The sequence below is a fragment of the Eptesicus fuscus genome, chromosome 21 (genome assembly GCF_027574615.1).
Source record: "Eptesicus fuscus isolate TK198812 chromosome 21, DD_ASM_mEF_20220401, whole genome shotgun sequence".
Taxonomy (NCBI): Eukaryota; Metazoa; Chordata; class Mammalia; order Chiroptera; family Vespertilionidae; genus Eptesicus; species Eptesicus fuscus.
In genome coordinates, this window is record NC_072493.1 from 45684475 (window position 1) to 45703926 (window position 19452).

Below are 19452 nucleotides of genomic sequence, written 5' to 3' on the forward strand. Positions count from 1 at the left end.
CCTCTCTGTAGTATGGGCATCCCTTGAAAACAAGAAAAAAATTTATGATGCTAGAAGACATATTTGAGGTTGTCACAGCTACCCCTCTGTGGAGTGATCTCTGTGTCTCCAAACATCCATCTTCACGTGATGACTACAGAGGACACAATATTTCAAAGAAAAATATAGCCAGTAATGTAAATTTGGCAAACAATGCTGAGCTAATTTCTTCACCATATTGTTCCCTGAAAAGCAAAGAATGTTTGAGACCCCATAAAAGTTTTTCACCTCATCATGCTTGGAAGAGGCCAGATCTCCTTATAAGATAACCCACAGAATAAATAGAATACCCAAGATTCAAGAAGCCTTAGGAAGCCCTAGCTGGTTTGGCCCAGTGGATAGAGCGTCGGCCTGTGAGGTGAAAAGTCCCGGGTTCAATTCCAGCCAAGGGCACATGCCCAGGTTGCGGGCTCTATCCCCAGTAGGGGGTATGCAGAAGGCAGCTGATCAATGATTCTCTCTCATCATTGATGTTTCTATCTCTCCCTCCCTCTCCCTTCCTCTTAAAAATATATTAAAAAAAAAAAAAAGAAGCCTTAGGAAAAAGCCTTCATTATTTTAGAAAGCAAAGAGACATGAGACTGGCAATTCTTGCATTGATAACTTATGTACTCAATAAATTCATCACTGGCATCTTGGGAAAGACTGACCTTGAGAATGGCAGTCCCTCTGCAATACTATGTTTTCTGTGGCCACCACTAATCAGTCCTTCGTGCCAACTGGTGAGAGGGGAAAAAATTAAGAACCAAAAGCTTAGGTGTTCCTAATTTTCTTCAACAAATTAGACAACAGCTTTAGGTTCCCTGACCACATGAGGATGGTGATTGATGCCATCTTTAGGGACCTTATAAATAGTTCAGGAGAAATAGCTTCAGCAACAGAAACATAGATCTTATAAATGTGGCAACATGTCTCTGTATATTGAAAAGTGCAACATAGATACATATGGTTCCAACATAAAAACAAACACAACAGGAAAAACATTTATGGGGAGTTTACATAATGTGGGTGATTAAATGTATGAGATACAATTCCGACAAAAGGGCCTTCACAAAATTTCTTATGCTATGTTTAATTCCTAACTAAAAAACTACATTTCCTATACATCTAAGAAATTTCTCACATTTGGACTCATATGTGCAGAGCAAATTTAGAAATTTGGCTGAGAAATATCTCACGTTAATTATACTCATAATGGCTTTCTCCTAGGTGAACTCTCTGATGATATTGGAGACCATTGCTACTTTTGAAAGATTTCCCACATTCACTGCATTGATAAGGCTTTTCTCCAGTATGAACTTTTTGATGACGATGAAGGGCAGTGCTCCAGGTAAAATATTTCTCACATTCACCACATTTATAAGGCTTTTCTCCAGTGTGAATTCTCTGATGACAATGAAGCACAGTGTTACTGGTAAAAGATTTCCCACATTCACTGCATTTATAAGGCTTTTCTCCAGTGTGAATTCTCTGATGACAACGAAGGTCACTGCTACTGGTAAAAGATTTCTCACATTCATTGCATTTATAAGGCTTTTCTCCTGTATGAACTCTCTGATGAGTATGAAGGTGAGTGTTAGTGGTAAAAGATTTTGCACATTCAGTGCACTCATAAGGCCTTTCACCAGTGTGAACTCTCTGATGACGAGAAAGGTCAGTGCGGGTGGTAAATGATTTCCCACAATCACTGCACTCATAAGGCCTTTCTCGAGTGTGAAAACTTTGATGATTACGGAGGCTACTGTTCCTGGTAAAAGATTTCCCACATTCATTGCACTCATAAGGACTTTCTCCAGTGTGAAATCTCTGGTGAATTAGAAGGCTATCAATCCTTGTAAAATATTTCCCACATTCACTGCATTTATAAGGCTTTTCTCCATTGTGACCTCTCTGATGACGAAAAAGTTCAGTGCTAGTGGTAAAAGTCTTTCCACATTCACTGCACTCATAAGGCCTTTCTCCAGTGTGTAAACTTTGATGATTACGGAGGCTACTGCTCCTGGTAAAAGATTTCCCACATTCATTGCACTCATAAGGACTTTCTCCACTGTGAAATCTCTGGTGACAATGAAGGCTATCAATTCTTGTAAAAGATTTGCCACATTCGCTGCATTTATAAGGCTTTTCTCCAGTGTGAAATCTCTGATGACGACGAAGGGCAGTGCTACTGATAAATGATATCCCACACTTATTGCATTTGTAAGGCTTTTCTCTAGTGTGAACTCTCTGATGACAACGATGCTCACTACTAGTGTTAAATGATTTCTGACATTCACTGCACTGATAAGGCCTTTTTCCCGAGTGAAAATGTTGATGATAACGAAGGCCATTCCTAGTTGTAAAAGATTTCCCACATTCACTGCATTTATAAGGCTTTTCTCCAGTGTGAATTCTCTGATGTGAATGAAGCACAGTGCTACTGTTAAAACATTTCCCACATTCACTGCATTTATAAGGCTTTTCTCCAGTGTGACCTCTCTGATGAAAACGAAGGTTACTGATATTGGTAAAAGACTTCCCACATTCACTGCACTGATATCGTCTTTCTCCAGTGTGAACATTTTGGTGATAATGAAGGGCAGTGCTACTGGGAAAAGATTTCCCACATTCACTACACTCATAAGGCCTTTCTCCAGTGTGAACATTTTGGTGATAATGAAGGGAAGTGCTACTGGCAAAAGATTTCCCACATTCCCTGCACTGATAAGGCTTTTCTCCCGTGTGAACTCTCTGATGACGACGAAGTGCAGTGCTCTTGGTAAAAGATTTCCCACATTCACTGCACTCATAAGGCCTTTCTCCAGTATGAACTCTCTGATGATAATGGAGGCCATTACTACTGGCAAAAGCTTTCCCACATTCACTACACTTATGAGGCCTTTCTCCAGTGTGCAAAACTTGATGATCACCTAGGCTATTACTATTGCTAAAAGCTTTCCCACATTCCCTGCACTGATAAGGCTTTTCTCCCGTGTGAACTCTCTGATGACGATGAAGGTCAGTGCTCCTGGGAAAAGATTTCCCACATTCACGGCACTCATAAGGTCTTTCTCCACTGTGAACTCTCAGATGATAACGGAGGCCATTTCTACTGGTAAAACCTTTCCCACATTCAGAGCACACAAAACAACGACTTCCTGCTTGGACATCCTTTTCCTGAATAAACGTGAGATTACAACTAATGTCTTTCTTACATTCTTTTCTGGTGTAATAATTTCTTCTCCTTTGAAACGTCATCCCACATGTTGAAATAGCATTTGGACTGACCCTGGTCTGAGTAGCCTTTAGGTGGAGAGGTCCTGACCCAGTAAGGACACCCTGCCCAACCTCCCCGCATGTGAAACGATTCTGGGACACATTGAAATTGCAGCTGTTTGCAAGTGAGATCCTGTCCACACCTCTAATGAAAGTCTCTCTCACATACTGCTGGTGTAATTGTGCACTGAAATAAAATCCTTGTGCACATGCCCCACACCTCAACAGTAACTGTCCGTGTTGTGTTCCCTGCCCCTCCAGCAAGTGGAAAATGTTTCCCAAGACGAGTCCACAGCTCTCACAGGGGTGGTCTTTCTGGGTAGACAAGGCTGCCTTGGGATTCCTTGCCTGTTTCATTCTTACAGAAACGTTCTGTTCAGTAGGTTCCTCCACATTATCTGCTCCACAGCAGCAACCTGAAGAAAAGGAAACGCTGGTGAAGTACATGTTGACCTGATAAAAACAGAATATCTTCACAAGTGTTTATCTATCATAACTGGATATGATTCCATTGAATGATTTTTAAGACGAGTAAGTTAGATTCTGAGGAAATGGATGTTATACATAATGTGGCCCCAAAGGTCAGTGGATGATGAATATCTCAGCTAGGGAGGGACAGAAGCATACGATGAGACACAAAGAAAAGAGGCAGGGTGTTCTAGTTGTTCCTCCAAAAATGTTTTCCTTTAGGATCTTTAATGTGAGTCTGTGTAGGATAATTTCAGTGTGCTCAAACACATAAAAATCAATTGTATTAGAGCACAAGATGTTTAGTGTCAGTATAATAATGCATGAGCACTCTAAGGTCCTAGAGGCATGGATCAACATTAGACTGCAACAAAGAGAGATGCGTGAAAGAGGTAGAGGTGCAAAGTTTAGAGAGATTTAGGTTATCCATAGGCTGGGAATCTGAATAGAATTATCAGTATTAAAACTGAGTCCTTGGCAAAATGTCAATATTAAGTAAGAAGTAATAGAATTGGGTGAGGAGTGGGCAATGATAACAAAACACTGTTGAATAAAATAGATTCCTAGTTATCAATGCAACAAAGGCCAGGGGTGAAAACCACCCCCACAGCCCTTTACCAAGGAAAGATCTCCTCTAGGTCCACCCTGTCATCAATAAAGTCATGTTTCTTCTGTGATGCAAAGAGGATTCTGCCTCTAACATCCCAGTTGAACCATTTGGTGGAATAAATGATGCAAATCTTTTTCTAAACATATTTCTATTGATTTCAGAGAAAGGGAGAGAGAGAGAGAGAGAAATATCAATGATGAGAGAGAATCATTGATTGTCTGCCTCCTGCATGCCCCCAACTAGGGATAAGGCCCGCAACCCCTGACCAGGAATCAAACCCGTGACCTTCTGTTTTACAGTTCGATGTTCAACCACTGAGCTAAGCCGGCCAGGCAATGATACAAATCTTAAAAGAAATACTGAAAAGATGGATCATCAGCACTGTGGTAGGACAACAAAGCACAAATGAGATCACAGGAAAAAGATCTCTGAGAGTGACATAAGCAAGATGGCAGAATCAGAGCTAAGAGAACTATTCTCCATCCCAGAAAGTAGACAGATATCCATGAACAAAAACCCCCCCACAGAGTATGGGAACAAGACTATAAATAAAAAGAATTAAGGAACACCAAATAAAGAAGAACTAAATAGAAAGGATGACAGGAAACTGGGTGAACAAACATAAGGGACAAATCCAACAGGCAGATTCAGTGAGCGCCAAAGCCTTGCTGCACCAAGACCTGGCCCATAGAAGAGTCTCCTGCACAGGAACTCTTCCTTTATAGACAAAGAGAGCCCTCCCGGTGGCACCAGCAACAATCAAGACTTAACTATACAAGGGAGGACCGGGATGGAGACATAGGGCGGAGGCCTGGATGTTGCCTGCCACAACAACTTTGAGGCTGCGACGGGAGAGCGGAACAGACACCACCCAAAACCACCGTAGGGCTGGCTGAGTGGATGCTCTGCAGCTAGAATAAGAGGGGTATGCGGGATGATGTTGATGCAGATGACCCAAGGACCACACTTTGGGAACTGCGGCTTGGGCTACGCAGGGGCGACCTGGAGCGTGCTCGGCGCGGTCCCCCCAGCGGTCTCCGGCTGAGGGGGCGGCTCCACTTGCTGCCGAGCACGGACAGACGGGCCCCTGTGAGACGTGGGGTGGGGGACTCCGCGCTTGCTGGCCTCCGAATCCTTCAGGAATCTCGGTGCCCCGGGGGCGGCCGGGGGCGCATGCTCGGCGACCGGCCGCCGCTGCGGACCCAGGAGCCGGCGCGGTGACGCCGGGCCGGCCCGCCGCCACGCACCGGGTGCACCGGAGCTTCGCCGAGCAGCCACCCGACGAGTTCTGCGGCAGCCGTCCTGGAGCTCGGGCAGGATGGCCGGGGGGGTTACTGGGGGGGGTTGACCGGCGGGAATTGGGATCAGGAGGACGGGGCCCCGCTGGGACCCGGGTGCGGGCGGGGTTGCGCGACTCTGGGCTCGGGAGTGGTCGCGCGCCTCCGGGTATGGGTGGGGCCTCGCGTCCCTGGGTCTGGGTGGGGCCACGTGCCCCTGGGTCCAGGTGAGGCCGGATTCCGGGTCCGGGTGAGGCCAAGTGCCCCTGGACCCGGATGACGCTGGGTCCCGTGCCCGGGTGAGGCCAAGCGCCCCTGGGTCTGGAAGAGGCCAAGCGCCCCTGGGTCCGGGTGAGACCATGTGTCCCTGGATCCGGGGGAGGCCTCGTGCACCTAGGTCCAAGTGAGTCCACGAACCCCTGGGTCCGGGCGAGATCATGTGTCCCTGGATCCGGGTGGGGCCTCGTGCATCTAGGCCCGGGTGGGGCCGCGTACCCCTGGGCCTGGGGGAGGCCAGGCGTCCCTGGGTCCGGGTGAGACCGTGTGTCCCTGGATCCAGGTGAGGCCTCGTGCGCCTAGGCCCGGGTGAGGCCACATGCCCCTGGGTCTGGGAGAGGCCAGGCGTCCCTGGATCCGGGTGAGACCATGTGTCCCTGGATCCGGGTGAGGCCTCGTGCACCTAGGCCCGGGTGAGGCCACGTGCCCCTGGGTCGGGGAGAGGCCAAGCGTCCCTGGGTCCGGGTGAGACCATGTGTCCCTGGATCCGAGTGAGGCCTCGTGCACCTAGGCCCGGGTGAGGCCACGTGCCCCTGGGGCTGGGAGAGGCCACGCACCCCTGGGTCCGGGCGAGACCATGTGTCCCTGGATCCGGGTGAGGCCTCGTACACCTAGGCCCGGGTGAGGCCACGTGCCCCTGGGTCTGGGGGAGGCCAAGCGTCCCTGGGTCCGGGTGAGACCATGTGTCCCTGGATCCGGGTGAGGCCTCGTGCACCTAGGTCCACGTGAGGCCACGTGCCCCTGGGTGTGAGAGAGGCCACGCGCACCTGGGTCCGGGCGAGACCATGTGTCCCTGGATCCGGGTGAGGCCTCGTGCACCTAGGCCCAGGTGAGGCCACGTGCCCCTGGGTCTGGGAGAGGCCAAGCGTCCCTGGGTCCGGGCGAGACCATGTGTCCCTGGATCCGGGTGAGGCCTCGTGCACCTACGCCCGGGTGAGGCCACGTGCCCCTGGGTCTGGGAGAGGCCAAGCGTCCCTGGGTCCGGGCGAGACCATGTGTCCCTGGATCCGGGTGAGGCCTCGTGCACCTACGCCCGGGTGAGGCCACGTGCCCCTGGGTCTGGGAGAGGCCAAGCGTCCCTGGGTCCGGGCGAGACCATGTGTCCCTGGATCCGGGTGAGGCCTCGTGCACCTAGGCCCGGGTGAGGCCACGTGCCCCTGGGGCTGGGAGAGGCCAAGCGTCCCTGGGTCCGGGTGAGACCATGTGTCCCTGGATCCGGGTGAGGCCTCGTGCACCTAGGCCCGGGTGAGGCCACGTGCCCCTGGGTCTGGGAGAGGCCAAGCGTCCCTGGGTCCGGGTGAGACCATGTGTCCCTGGATCCGGGTGAGGCCTCGTACACCTAGGCCCGGATGAGGCCACGTGCCCCTGGGTCTGGGAGAGCCCAAGCGTCCCTGGGTCCGGGAGAGACCATGTGTCCCTAGATCCGGGTGAGGCCACGTGCCCCTTAGTCCGGGTGAAGCCGTGCCCCTGGGTTCACCGAGACCAAACCAGAGGGAGTCGGACCTCTGTTACCACCATTTGTCCACCATCCAGAGCTGAGGGGTCAGTGCTGACATGTACAGATAAGGAACTGGTGGACATTGAAATTGGGTCTCAAAAGAACTGTTGGTCCAGAAAGAAACTCACTACAGACTGATCCATCTGCCTGTCAACATAACTATTATTGCTCGTCTCACATTCAGTTCTCATAAGTATATATCTAGTGACATATGATCTCGCTCATCTAGGGGAAATGATGAACAACATAGACTGAGGAACAAGAACAGAACCAGAAGCAAGGAGGCATCGATGGGACTATCGGGCCTCAGAGGGAGGATATGGGAGGGTGGGGAGAGGGGGAGAGTTCAACCAAAGGACTTGTGTGCATGCATATGAGCCTATCCAACGGTTAAGTTCAACAGGGGGTTGGGGCATGCGTGGGGAGGGGGGGGATGGGAATGGGGGGATGAGGACAAATATGTGACACCTTAATCAATAAAGAAATTAAAAAAAAGAAACCCACCTCAGAAAAAAAGAAGCACACAGACTGAGGGTGAAGGGATGGAAAAAGGTTTTCCAGGCGAAGGGAATTGAAAAAAAAGCTGGGGTATCAATACTTATATCTGACAAATTAGATCTCAAAGTGAAGGACATAACAAGAGACAAGGAAGTCCACTTCGTAATACTAAAGGGAGTAATCCAACAAGAAGAAATAACTCTGGTAAACATATACGCACCCAATACAGGAGCACCCAAATACATAAAAAAAACTCCTGGAGGATATCAAGGAGAGATTGACAGCAATACACTCATGGTAGACTTTTTTTTTTTTTTATTCAAAAGAGACAAATATGTTATCTTAAAAATACAGCTAACGAGGACAGAGATGTGTTTTATTTGTAATAAGATTTCCAATACATGCACTTATTATTTTAGGCTAATTTTCCCAACCCCCAACTTGTGATACTGTCCTATTACCACACAGTGCCAAAAATCAAATAAACACATTAGTACAATGTTTAGAATCATTATTACCAGTAACTGGTAGTTACACTGTACTAGGATAGAATGAACCACCTCAGTAGCTTCTGAGGCTAATAGATTTCTATCACCACAATTACTTTAACAAACCTGGTTCCCTTCACTTCTGCAACATCATGCAGAGTTAGTGATTGAGTTTGCACTCATGGTAGGAGACTTTAATACCCCACTATCACCATTGGACAAATCCTCTAAACAAAAAATCAGCAAAGAAAACATCAATCTTAAATGAATCATTAGACCGGGTGGAATTAATTGACATCTTCAGAACATTTCACCCCAAAGCCACAGAATATACATTCTTCTTAAGTGCATATGGGTTATTTTCAAAGATAGACCATATGTTGGGACTTAGGCAAAGTCTCTTCAAATTCAATAAGATAGAAATCATACCAAGCATCCTCAGATCACAGTGGCATAAAACTGGAAATCAACTACAATTAAAACAATCCACATAAATCAAACACATGGACACTAAACAGCATGCTATTAAACAATGACTGGGTTACCAGAGAGATCAAGGAAGAAATAAAAATCATGGCAACAAATGACAATGAAAATACAACAATCCAAAATCTATGGGACACAGCAAAAGCAGTCTTAAGAGGGAAGTTCATAGCTCTACAAGCCTACTGCAAAATAACCAGAAACAATGGTAATAAACTACCTAACCCTACAACTCAAAGATTTAGAAAGAGAGCAACAAGAAAAGCCCAGTGTAAGCAGAAGGAAGGAAATAATAAAGATCAGAGCGGAGATAAATTACATAGAGACCAAATAAACAATACTAAAGATCAACAAAACCAAGAGCTGGTTCTTTGAAAGGATAAACAAGATTGATGAGCCTCTAGCCGGGCTCACCAAGAAGCAAAGAGAGAGGACCCAAAATAAACAAAATCAGAAATGAAAGAGGTGAAATAACAACAGACCACACAGAAATACAAAGGATTGTTAAAAAATACTATGAACAACTTTATTCCAACAAACTGGACAACCTGGAGGTAATGGACATATTCCTAGAAAAAGATAACCTTCCAAAACTCAATCAGGAAGAATCTAAACAGCTCAATAGGCCAATAACTATGGAAGAAATTGAAGCAGTCATCAAAAAGCTTCTGGCAAACAAAAGCCCAGGGCCAGAAGGCTTCACAGGGGAGTTTTACCAAACATTCAAGGAAGAACTAAAACCTATCCTCCTCAGACTATTCCAAAAAATTCAAGAGGAAGGAACACTTCCAAGCTCCTTCTATGAAGCCAGCATCACCCTAATACTAAAACCAAATAAAGACAACACAATGAAAGAGAATTACGGGCCAATATCCCTCATGAACATAGATGCCAAAATCCTCAACAAAATTCTAGCAAATCGGATCCAGCAGTACATCAGAAAGATCATACACCACGACCAAGTAGGATTTATCCTGGGGAAGCAAGGATGGTACAATATCCACAAATCAATAAACGTGATACAGCACATAAACAAACTGAGAGATAAAAATCACATAGTCATAGCAGTTGATGCAGAAAAAGCATTTGACAAAATCAAAAAACCCTTTCTTGATAAAAACTCTCAACAAGGTGAGAATAGAAGGATCATACCTCAACATAATAAAAGCCATATATGATAAACCCACAGCTAACATCATACTCAATGGGCAAAAACTAAAACTATTTCCCCTAAGAACAGGAACAAGACAGGGATGCCCACTCTCACCACTCCTGTTCGACATAGTACTGGGAGTATTAGCCATTGCGATCAGACAAGAAGAAGAAATAAAAGGCATCCAAATTGGAAAAGAAGAAGTAAAGCTGTCCTTATTTGCAGATGACATGATATTGTACATAAAAACTCCAAAAGACTCCATAAAAAAACTAACAGACTTGATAAATGAATTAGACAATGTAGCAGGATACAAAATTAACGCCAAGAAATCTATGGCCTTTCTATACACCAATAGTGAACTTACAGAAAGACAGACTAAAAAAGCAATCCCATTTACCATCGCAATCCCATTTACCACCAAATAAATTAAGATACCTAGGAATAAATTTAACCAAGGAGGTAAAAGACCTATACGCAGAAAACTACAGGACACTGGAAAAAAGAGATAGAGGAAGACGTAAACAGATGGAAGAACATACCATGTTCATGGATTGGTAGAATCAACATCATTAAAATGTCCATACAACCCAAAGCAATCTATAGATTCAATGCACTCCCCATTAAAATACCAATGGCATATTTCACAGACCTAGAAAGAACTCTCCAAAAATTCGTCTAGAATAAAAAAAGACCCCGAATAGCCACAGCAATCCTGAGAAAGAATAAATTAGGAGGGATCTCAATACCAGATTTCAAGCTGTATTACAAAGGCACTGTTCTCAAAACAGCCTGTTACTGGCACAAGAACAGACATATAGACCAATGGAATAGAATTGAGATCCAGATATCGACTCAAACCACTATGCTCAATTAATATTTGACAAAGGAGGCATGAACATACAATGAAGTCAAGACAGTCTCTTCAAAAATGGTGTAGGGAAAAATGGTCAGAAATAATGCAAAAAAATGAAACTAGATCACCAACTTACACCATACACAAAAATAAACTCAAAATGGATACAGAACTTAAACATATGACGGGAAACCATAAAAATACTAAAGGAATCCACAGGCAGCAAAATCTCAGACATATGCCGAAAGAACTTCTTCACTGATATTGCTCCTAGAGCAATGGAAGCTAAAGAGAAAATAAACAAATGGGACTACATCAAAATAAAAAGCTTTTGTACGGCAAAATAAACCATCAACAAAACAATAAGAAAGCCCACTGTATGGGAGAACATATTTGCAAATGTTATCACTGATAAAGGTTTAATGTCCAACATCTACAGGCAATTTATACAACTTAATAAAAGGAAGATAAATGATCCAATAAAAAATGGGCAAAGGACCTAAATAGAATCTTTTCGAAAGACAGAAGGAAGGCCAAGAGACACCTGAAAACATGCTCAAAGTCCCTAATTATGCGAGAGATGAAATCAAAACGACAATGCGGTATCATGTCATACCTGTCAGAATGGCTATTATCAACAAATCAACAAACGACAAGTGTAAGAGAGGATGCACAGAAAAAGGAACCCTCATGCACTGCTGGTGGGAATGCAGACTGATGCAGCCACTGTGGAGAACAGTATGGAGTTTCCTCAAAAAAAATAAAAATGGAACTCCCATTTGACCTAGTAATCCCACTCCTAGGAATATATCCTAAGAAACTGGAAACACCAATCAGAAAGGATATATGCCTATGTTCATAGCAGCACAATTTACAATCACTAAGATTTGGATACAGCCTAGGTGCCCATTAGCAGATGACTGGATCAGAAAACTATGGTACATCTACACAATAGAATACTATGCTGCCATAAAAAAGAAGGAATTCTTACCATTTGCAGCAGCATGGATGGAACTGGAGAACATTATGCTAAGTGAAATTGGCCAGTCAATGAAAGAAAAATACCACATGATCTCACTCATTTATGGATAACAAAGAACATTATAAACTGATGAACAAAAAGATAGATACAGAGGCAGTAAAGCATCAAACAGACTGTCAAATTATAGCAGGAAAGTTAGGTAAGAGGTAGAGGAGATAAAAGTTCAACCGAAGGACTTGTATGCATGCATATAAGCATAACCAATGGATGCAAAACACTGGGGGGTAAGGGCATGTATGGGAGTGGGGGGGGGAAAGGTAAGATATGTACACATATAATACCTTAATAAAAGAATGAAAAAAAAATAGAAATAAACAGTCCAGACTGCAACAAATAAAGAAAGAAAAGCTTCTTCACAGCACAACAATAAGCAAAAGAAAATGAAAGGCAATCTAGAGGATGGGAGAAAATACTTGAAAATCGTATGAAGAAAAAACTTGGAGATATTGTGGATTCGGTTCTGCTCCGCACAATAAAGCGCATAATGCTGATATGGAAGGAAATTCACACAAATAGTTGGAATTCCCAGGGAATAATAAAGATATGTGAATACTATATTGCAGGCTAATAACAATGCAATAACTCTGTCTCAAAAGCAAACTCTATATAACTTCAGTAAAATCACTTTACTGCTAAGCACTAGTAACAAGCATCTGAGCTTGCCAGAAACATGGTGGCACTAGACCTGCTGAAACAGGTATGCCAAAAACATGGACTTTGTGTAGAAAAGTGGATGGGCGGGAGCAATATCTGAGAACGCAATTAAGCACATGCAAAAATAGGTGCTCCTGCATGTAGTAAGAAATTAACATATAAAATGTACAAGAAAGTCAAAAGACTCTTTCACCAAAAAATACAGTTAATAAACAGAATAAGTATGTAGAGACAATTCTTCAAAAAATAGATACAGCCTTAACTGATTTGACTCAGTGGATAGAGCATCGGTCTGCGGACTAAAGGGTCCCAGATTCTATTCTGGTCAGGGGCATGTACCTTGGCTGTGGGCAAATTCCCAGTGGGGGGTGTGCAGGAGGCAGCTGATTGATGTTTCTCTCTCATTGATGTTTCTAACTCTCTCTCTTGCTCTCTCTTCCTCTCTGTAAAGAATCAATAAAATATATTTTAAAAAATAGATACAAATGACTAACAGGAATATAGAAAACTAGAGGTCAGATGCACAGAAATATGAACGGGGAAAGGGGACCGCAGCATGACCTGCTATCTCTCCCAATCCAGGACCACTGGATCCTAACCACACTGCCTGCCTGCTTGATTCCCCTTAACACATTAAGCACCATGTCAGTCACTGGTGAGTGACACTATACTTTCCCTCCAAACCACAAAACAAGTTGGGCACTTAACATGTTAACTGATCGCCTGTCTGCTTGATCACCCCTAACAATCTCTGCCTCAGCCCTGGTGGCTTTGTCTGGAAGGACGTCATTCGTCCAGAAGATCATTTGGCTGTTCAGTCTAATTAGCACGTTACACTTTTATTACTATACATGCTTTCCTCACAAATCAAGGTAGAATCCATCAGGCTTCATGCAACACTACCAAGTCCTTCCCTGTGAATTTAGTTCAGTGGGGAGTATTGGGACTTCAGGAATAGAAGAGAGTAGTGGAAACAGACCAAACCTCCCCAGGACACCAACTGCCCAGGAAACTAGAAAATCAAGCAGAACCACAGTCTACATGGGAGGACACAGCACACCCTGGGGGATGGGGCCTGGGAAATCCCAAAGCCAAGTCCAGGTCACTGGTGAGAGTGAGGGTCTTACCCAGCGAGGATACAAGTTCAAAGTTCTCCAGCATCACATTCAGGTACAGCTGTCTCTGACCCTCATCAAGGAGGCTCCATTCCTCCCTGGAGAAGTACAGGGCAATGTCCTCAAAGGTCACGCCAACCTGTCAGAATGGAGACAATGAAACCAGAGCTGTCTCTCTGAGAACCCCCACTCCTACTCCTTACACACCTTCCCCCCCTCAACCTCCTCCAGGGCACCCGGTTAGTGTGGACACCAGGCCCTAATGCCAGTGCAGGCTGCTCTCTCATCACAGTCCCATTACTCACTGGGATTGCCCTCAGCTGAGCAGCTGGGTTGGGTGGGAAGGATTGGGGGAGGGGAGGGGAGAGAGCAATGCCATTGAAGGTCTGGGCGATGCCTGCAGGGCCCCAGCCTTCCCGCCAAGCAATTCCACCGCAGTCTCCTAGATCATGCCTCCAAGACACAGCCAAGCCTGGGTTTATGCTTCACATTTAAGTCCCCACACCAGGTTCCGGGGACCATCAGCCCTCCCCAGGCTATTCGGTGTGAGGAGGCGGTGAGGGCCTGGGGGACAGGAACTCACCTCAGCGAAGCTCCTCAGCGCGGGCGCCGCCATTGCTCTCTGGGGGCCGAGCGGGGCGGGAGCGGCGGGAGCAGCAGCCGCCCAGGGAATGGCGGTGCCGGTCCGAGGCCCGGCGCGGTCCAGGGAGCGACTGGGAGCTTCAACCCCAAGTGTCGGCTGTGAGCGCCCTGCAGGCGCCCCCCATGGGCTGTGAGGCGGGGAACACCCCTCTCCTGCCTTCTCCACGGGACCCTGCGACCAGGAGCTCCAGACCGCCTGACAGACCTGACAGAAGACAAAACCCGCCCGGAGGACTAGTCCCGCCACAGAAATGGACAAAGGAAACCGCCTTTTCTGAGCCTCCATTGGCTCAGCCTGGTGGCATTCCTTACAGCGCCTTCTGGGTAATGTAGTTTCTAGGCTCCGAGGTCAGGATCCAGTATTTCTCTGCTGACTCCAGGAATGAATTTAGGGGCAAATACCTCAAGAACACACCAAGTATACTCAGGCCTCCAGGGCCTTAAGGGGAGGTGATGTCTGGGGCAAGTTTGTTTGTCATGCACCTGCGTGGCTTCCTTTAGCTGCTGGTTTTGCATATCTTTCTTCAAGGACTTGCTCTTTCTGAATGGCAGGCATTGTTTCTTCATTCAGGACTTTTGGGAATGTCTTTCCTTCAGGCCTTTTGTACTGGGGGAGTTTGCTCAAGTCTCTAACCTGCCTCCATTGAATCCATTATACAAAGTTAATGCCACTAAACAGACACTCATACTTAAGAGCATCTGATTCTGATGCCATCCACAGTGTCAGCTCTGCCTGGGCTGCAGTTTGCATAAGATGGCCAAGAGGCATGTGAAAAATACTCAAAGTGACTGATCACCAGAGAGGTACCAGTTAAAGCAACAATTAGGTATCACCCCACCACTGTCAGAATGGCTGCCACCAACAAATCAACAAAGGACAAGTGTTGGGGAGGATGTGGGAAAAAGGGAACCCCAGTACACTGCTGGTGGGAATGCAAACTGGTGCAGCCATTATGGAAATCCGTATGGACTTTCCTAAAAAATTTAGTATGGAACTGCCATTTGACCCACTGATTCCACTTCTAGGAATATATCGTAAGAAACTTCAAACAATGAGATAGAATGTATATGCCGTCATGTTCATAGCAGCACAATTCACAATAGCAAAGATGTGGGAACAGCCCAAGTGTCCATCAGTAGATGAGTGGATTAAAAAGCTGATACAGCCCTAGCCGGTTTGGCTCAGTAGATAGAGCGTCACACTGCACTCTGAAGGGTCACAGGTTCGATTCAAGCCAACGGCACATGCCAAGGTTGCAAGCTTGATTCCCAGTAGGGAGTGAACAGGAGGCAGTTGATCAATGATTCTCTCTCATCATTGATGTTTCTCTCTCCCCCCCTTTCGTTCTTCTCTGAAATCAGTAAAAATATGTATATTTTTGAAACCTGTGGAACATTTATACCATGGAATACTATGCAGCGGTAAAAAAGGAAGCATCTTCACCCTTTCACATAGCATAGAGGGACCTGGAGAGCATCATTCCAAGTGAAATAAGTCAGTCAGAGAAAGCCAAGTATCACCTGATCTCACTTGCAGGAAACCTCCCATTGTCTTCACTCTCAGAGAAGTGTAAACAAGGATCTGGGAAAGAGCTATGCACCAATTGATTAGTGCAGACAATGGGGGCTCAGGCTATTTCCTGACCAAATAGTCTCAGAGTAAATCTTTCCACTATTTACTGACCTATATGATAGTCTGCCTGTTACTGGAAATTGCCTGCCTAAGGGCTATAGGTGTACCCCAACATTGAATAAAAGGATGGCCAGGCTGGAGCCCAAGCGGAGTCCTTCCTCTTGAGCTGGGCTCCCGCCTGCTCCCCCAATATTTCCAAATTATTGTTTCTTGTCTCATCTCTTCTTTCATTTGCTTGCGGCCCCTCTACGAGAACCTGAACCCTGAACACGCGGGATGTGGGAATTCACATCTGGCGCCTCAATGACAAAAGTCTGGGGAAGACTTCACCTAGAGCAAAACTGAAGAGTTTACTGGATAGGTGGGGAATAAGATTTCACCGTATGGGTGGGGTATTTCACTGCAAGCAAAGCCCACGAGCAGCTGCAGAAATTGTGATCTGTAAGTAGGGTGGGGACATATTATCTTAGCCAGGGTAATGGGGCAGAATTCGGTTAAAAAGTAAGAAATTTTATTGTAGACTTTTGGTTTGCATGCTTAAGGAATTAAAGTTTCAGAAGGTATTCTCTTACAGTTTTTGCTTGATGATATTATAGAACATAACCATAACCCTTGGTTTCCTGAAGAAGGTACATTAGATCTTGAATGTTGAGAAAGAGTGGGTCAAAACTTGAAAAAGCTCAGCAGCAGGAGACATTTTATTTCAGCAATTAGCTGATGAAAATGCCAATGCTGATTGTTAGAAATGCCTTACGCCTCTGGGAAAAAATAGTACCATCACAAAAGGGATTCGAGCATGTCAGAATGCAGGGTAGGGCACTTTTCAAGCAAATCTACTCGCTGCCGCTGTAACAGTGCGGGATAAAGGGTGATATAATTGTGGGAAAACAGGACATTTTAAAAAGAATGTTGGCAACCAAGAAGGACACACAGTGGCGGTCCGGGGAAAGGCGTGAGCATCCCGCCTCCTGAATCGATCATTGCACATTCAACCTGTTTTTAAAAAAATATATTTTTTGATTTTTTACAGAGAGGAAGGGAGAGGGAGAGAGAGTTAGAAACATCGATGGGAGAGAAGCATCCATCAGCTGCCTCCTGCACATCTCCCACTGGGGATTGCCCGCAACTAAGGCACATGCCCTTGACCGGAATCGAACCTGGGACCCTTCATTCCGCAGGCCAAGCTCTACCCACTGAGCCAAACCAGTCAGGGCTCAACCTGTTTAAAAAGGAAATTATTGGGTATTTACTATTGATTATTATTTTTCTTTGTTGTTTATTGTTAGTTTATGAAGCATGATTTTATTTTTAAAAATATATTTTTATTTGTTTCAGAGAGGAATGGAGAGGGAGAGAGAGATAGAAACATCAATGATAAGAGAATCATTGATAGGCTGCCTCCTGCACGCCCCCCAACGGAGATCGAGCCCATAACCCGTGCATGTGCTCTTCACCAGAATCGTACCCGGAACCTTGCAGTCCACAGGCCAATGCTCTGTCCTCTGAGTGAAACAGGCCAGGGCTCAACCTGTTTAAAAAGGAAATTATTGGGTACTTACCTATTGATTATTATTTTTCTTTGTTGTTTATTGTTAGTTTATGAAGCATGATTTTAATTTAATAAAAAATAAATGATAGACGGCCAGGCCATTGCTGAGTTTCCCCAGAACAAAAAGTATGCGGGAATGGGGGGAGAAAGAATATGAGCGGTACACGTGGCCAATAATACAGGTTATAGAAAATTCCCTAGACGAAGGGAAATCATTTTAAAAATTACTAGGTCTTTTGGCAATCCTGTAAAATAGGGGCCCACTCTCAAGAGTGTTATTAACTCTCATTTTTGCCATTTTTTAAAATATATATTTTATTGATTTTTTTACAGAGAGGAAGGGAGAGGAATAGAGAGTCAGAAACATCGATGAGAGAGAAACCTCGATCAGCTGCCTCCTGCACACCCCCTACTGGGGATGTGCCCGCAACCAAGGCACATGCCCTTGACAGGAATCGAACCTGGGACCCCTCAGTCCGCAGGCCGACGCTCTATCCACTGAGCCAAACCGGTTTCGGCTTCGTTTTTGCCATGTTTTTATGTTGCGGTCCGTCATTTAAAATTTAGAGAAATGAAACATTTCCCAGAATTTAGGGATGCATCTGGGATTTATGTAACCGTGAACAGAAAAGCAAGCTTAAGAAAATGCACACGCTCCGCCCAATTTGGGTGACTTTTTGAGCCCCAATCTTTTCATGGAAGCTACAGAAGAAATCAGGCTGTATTTTCTTTAACCTCACAAATAAAAAAAAGCTAAAGGAGTTCATCACCACCAAACCAGTATATGAAACGCTGAAAGGTATTCTTTAAGAAGAGGAAGAAGAAAAAGGTAAAGATAAAAATTATGAACAACAAATACATATCTATCAACAAGTGAACCTGTCCTGACCGGTTTGGCTCAGTGGATAGAGCGTCGGCCTTTAGACTGAGGGGTCCCGGGTTCGATTCCAGTCAAGGGCATGTACCTTGGTTGCGGGCACATCCCCAGTGGGGGGTGTGCAAGAGGCAGCTGATCGATGTTTCTCTCTCATTGATGTTTCTAACTCTATCCCTCACCCTTCCTCTCTGTAAAAAATCAATAAAATATATTTAAAAACAAACAAACAAGTGAACCTAAAAATCAAGTGAATTAAAAATATGAGGAACAGAATAAACTGGTGAATATAATAGATCAAGGGCAAAGAAAGGAAGTAGATTGATAATTGTCAGGGGGAAAGTGGTGTGGGGGTGCAGGAAGAGACTGGAATAAAATTGTACACCTTTGGATGAGGACAGTAGCGGGGAGATAAGGGTAGAGGGTGGGGTGGGAACTGGGTGGAGGGGAGCAATGGGGGGGAAAAAGAGAAACAATTGTAATAATCTGAACAATAAAGATTTATTAAATTAAAAAAAGAATAGTTTATTAATTTTTAGAGAGAAGGGAGAGGGAAAGAAATATTGATGGAAGATTGCCATATAGGCCAGCCGCCGCCTGCACACCCACTTCTGTGGATCTAGCCCAGAAACCAGGCACATATTCCCACCAGCAATGAAATCTACAACCTTTCCTATATGAGATGATGCCCAAGCACTGAGCCATACCGGCCCTGGTGGTATATGCCATTTAGATCACAATTTGCTAATCTCAGTAAATTGAAACTTTCATCTACTCAAAAACCCAGATTATGAACTGAATTTTTGACAAAGGTAAATAACACTTATATACATACAAGGAATTATACAGAAATGTTTGTACCAGCTTTTTTAGAAATAACCAAATATTTATTAATATGGACATATTGACGGTGATATATCAATGATAAGAATAACTATAAGAGCTCTAACTGGTTTGGCTCAGTGGATACAGAGATGGTCTGAGGACTGAAGAGGCCCAGGTTCAATTCTGGTCAAGGGCATGTACCTTTCTTGTGCAGGAG

The 19452-nt window shown here is 45.0% G+C and overlaps 2 protein-coding genes and 1 non-coding gene across 3 annotated transcripts in view; 1 reads left to right on the forward strand and 2 right to left on the reverse strand.

Annotated features, from left to right (window-relative positions):
• Positions 1–19452, forward strand: part of LOC129147526 (zinc finger protein 665-like) — a 331685-nt gene that overhangs the window by 205856 nt on the left and 106377 nt on the right.
• On the reverse strand, positions 998–3276 carry LOC114229590 (zinc finger protein 850-like). The gene has a single exon (XM_028138682.2). The coding sequence runs from the start codon at positions 3274–3276 to the stop codon at positions 1219–1221; it is 2058 nt and encodes a 685-aa protein (XP_027994483.2). The 3' UTR covers positions 998–1218.
• On the reverse strand, positions 8456–8588 carry LOC129147832 (small nucleolar RNA SNORA66). The gene has a single exon (XR_008555049.1). It is a non-coding gene; the product is annotated as a small nucleolar RNA SNORA66 (small nucleolar RNA).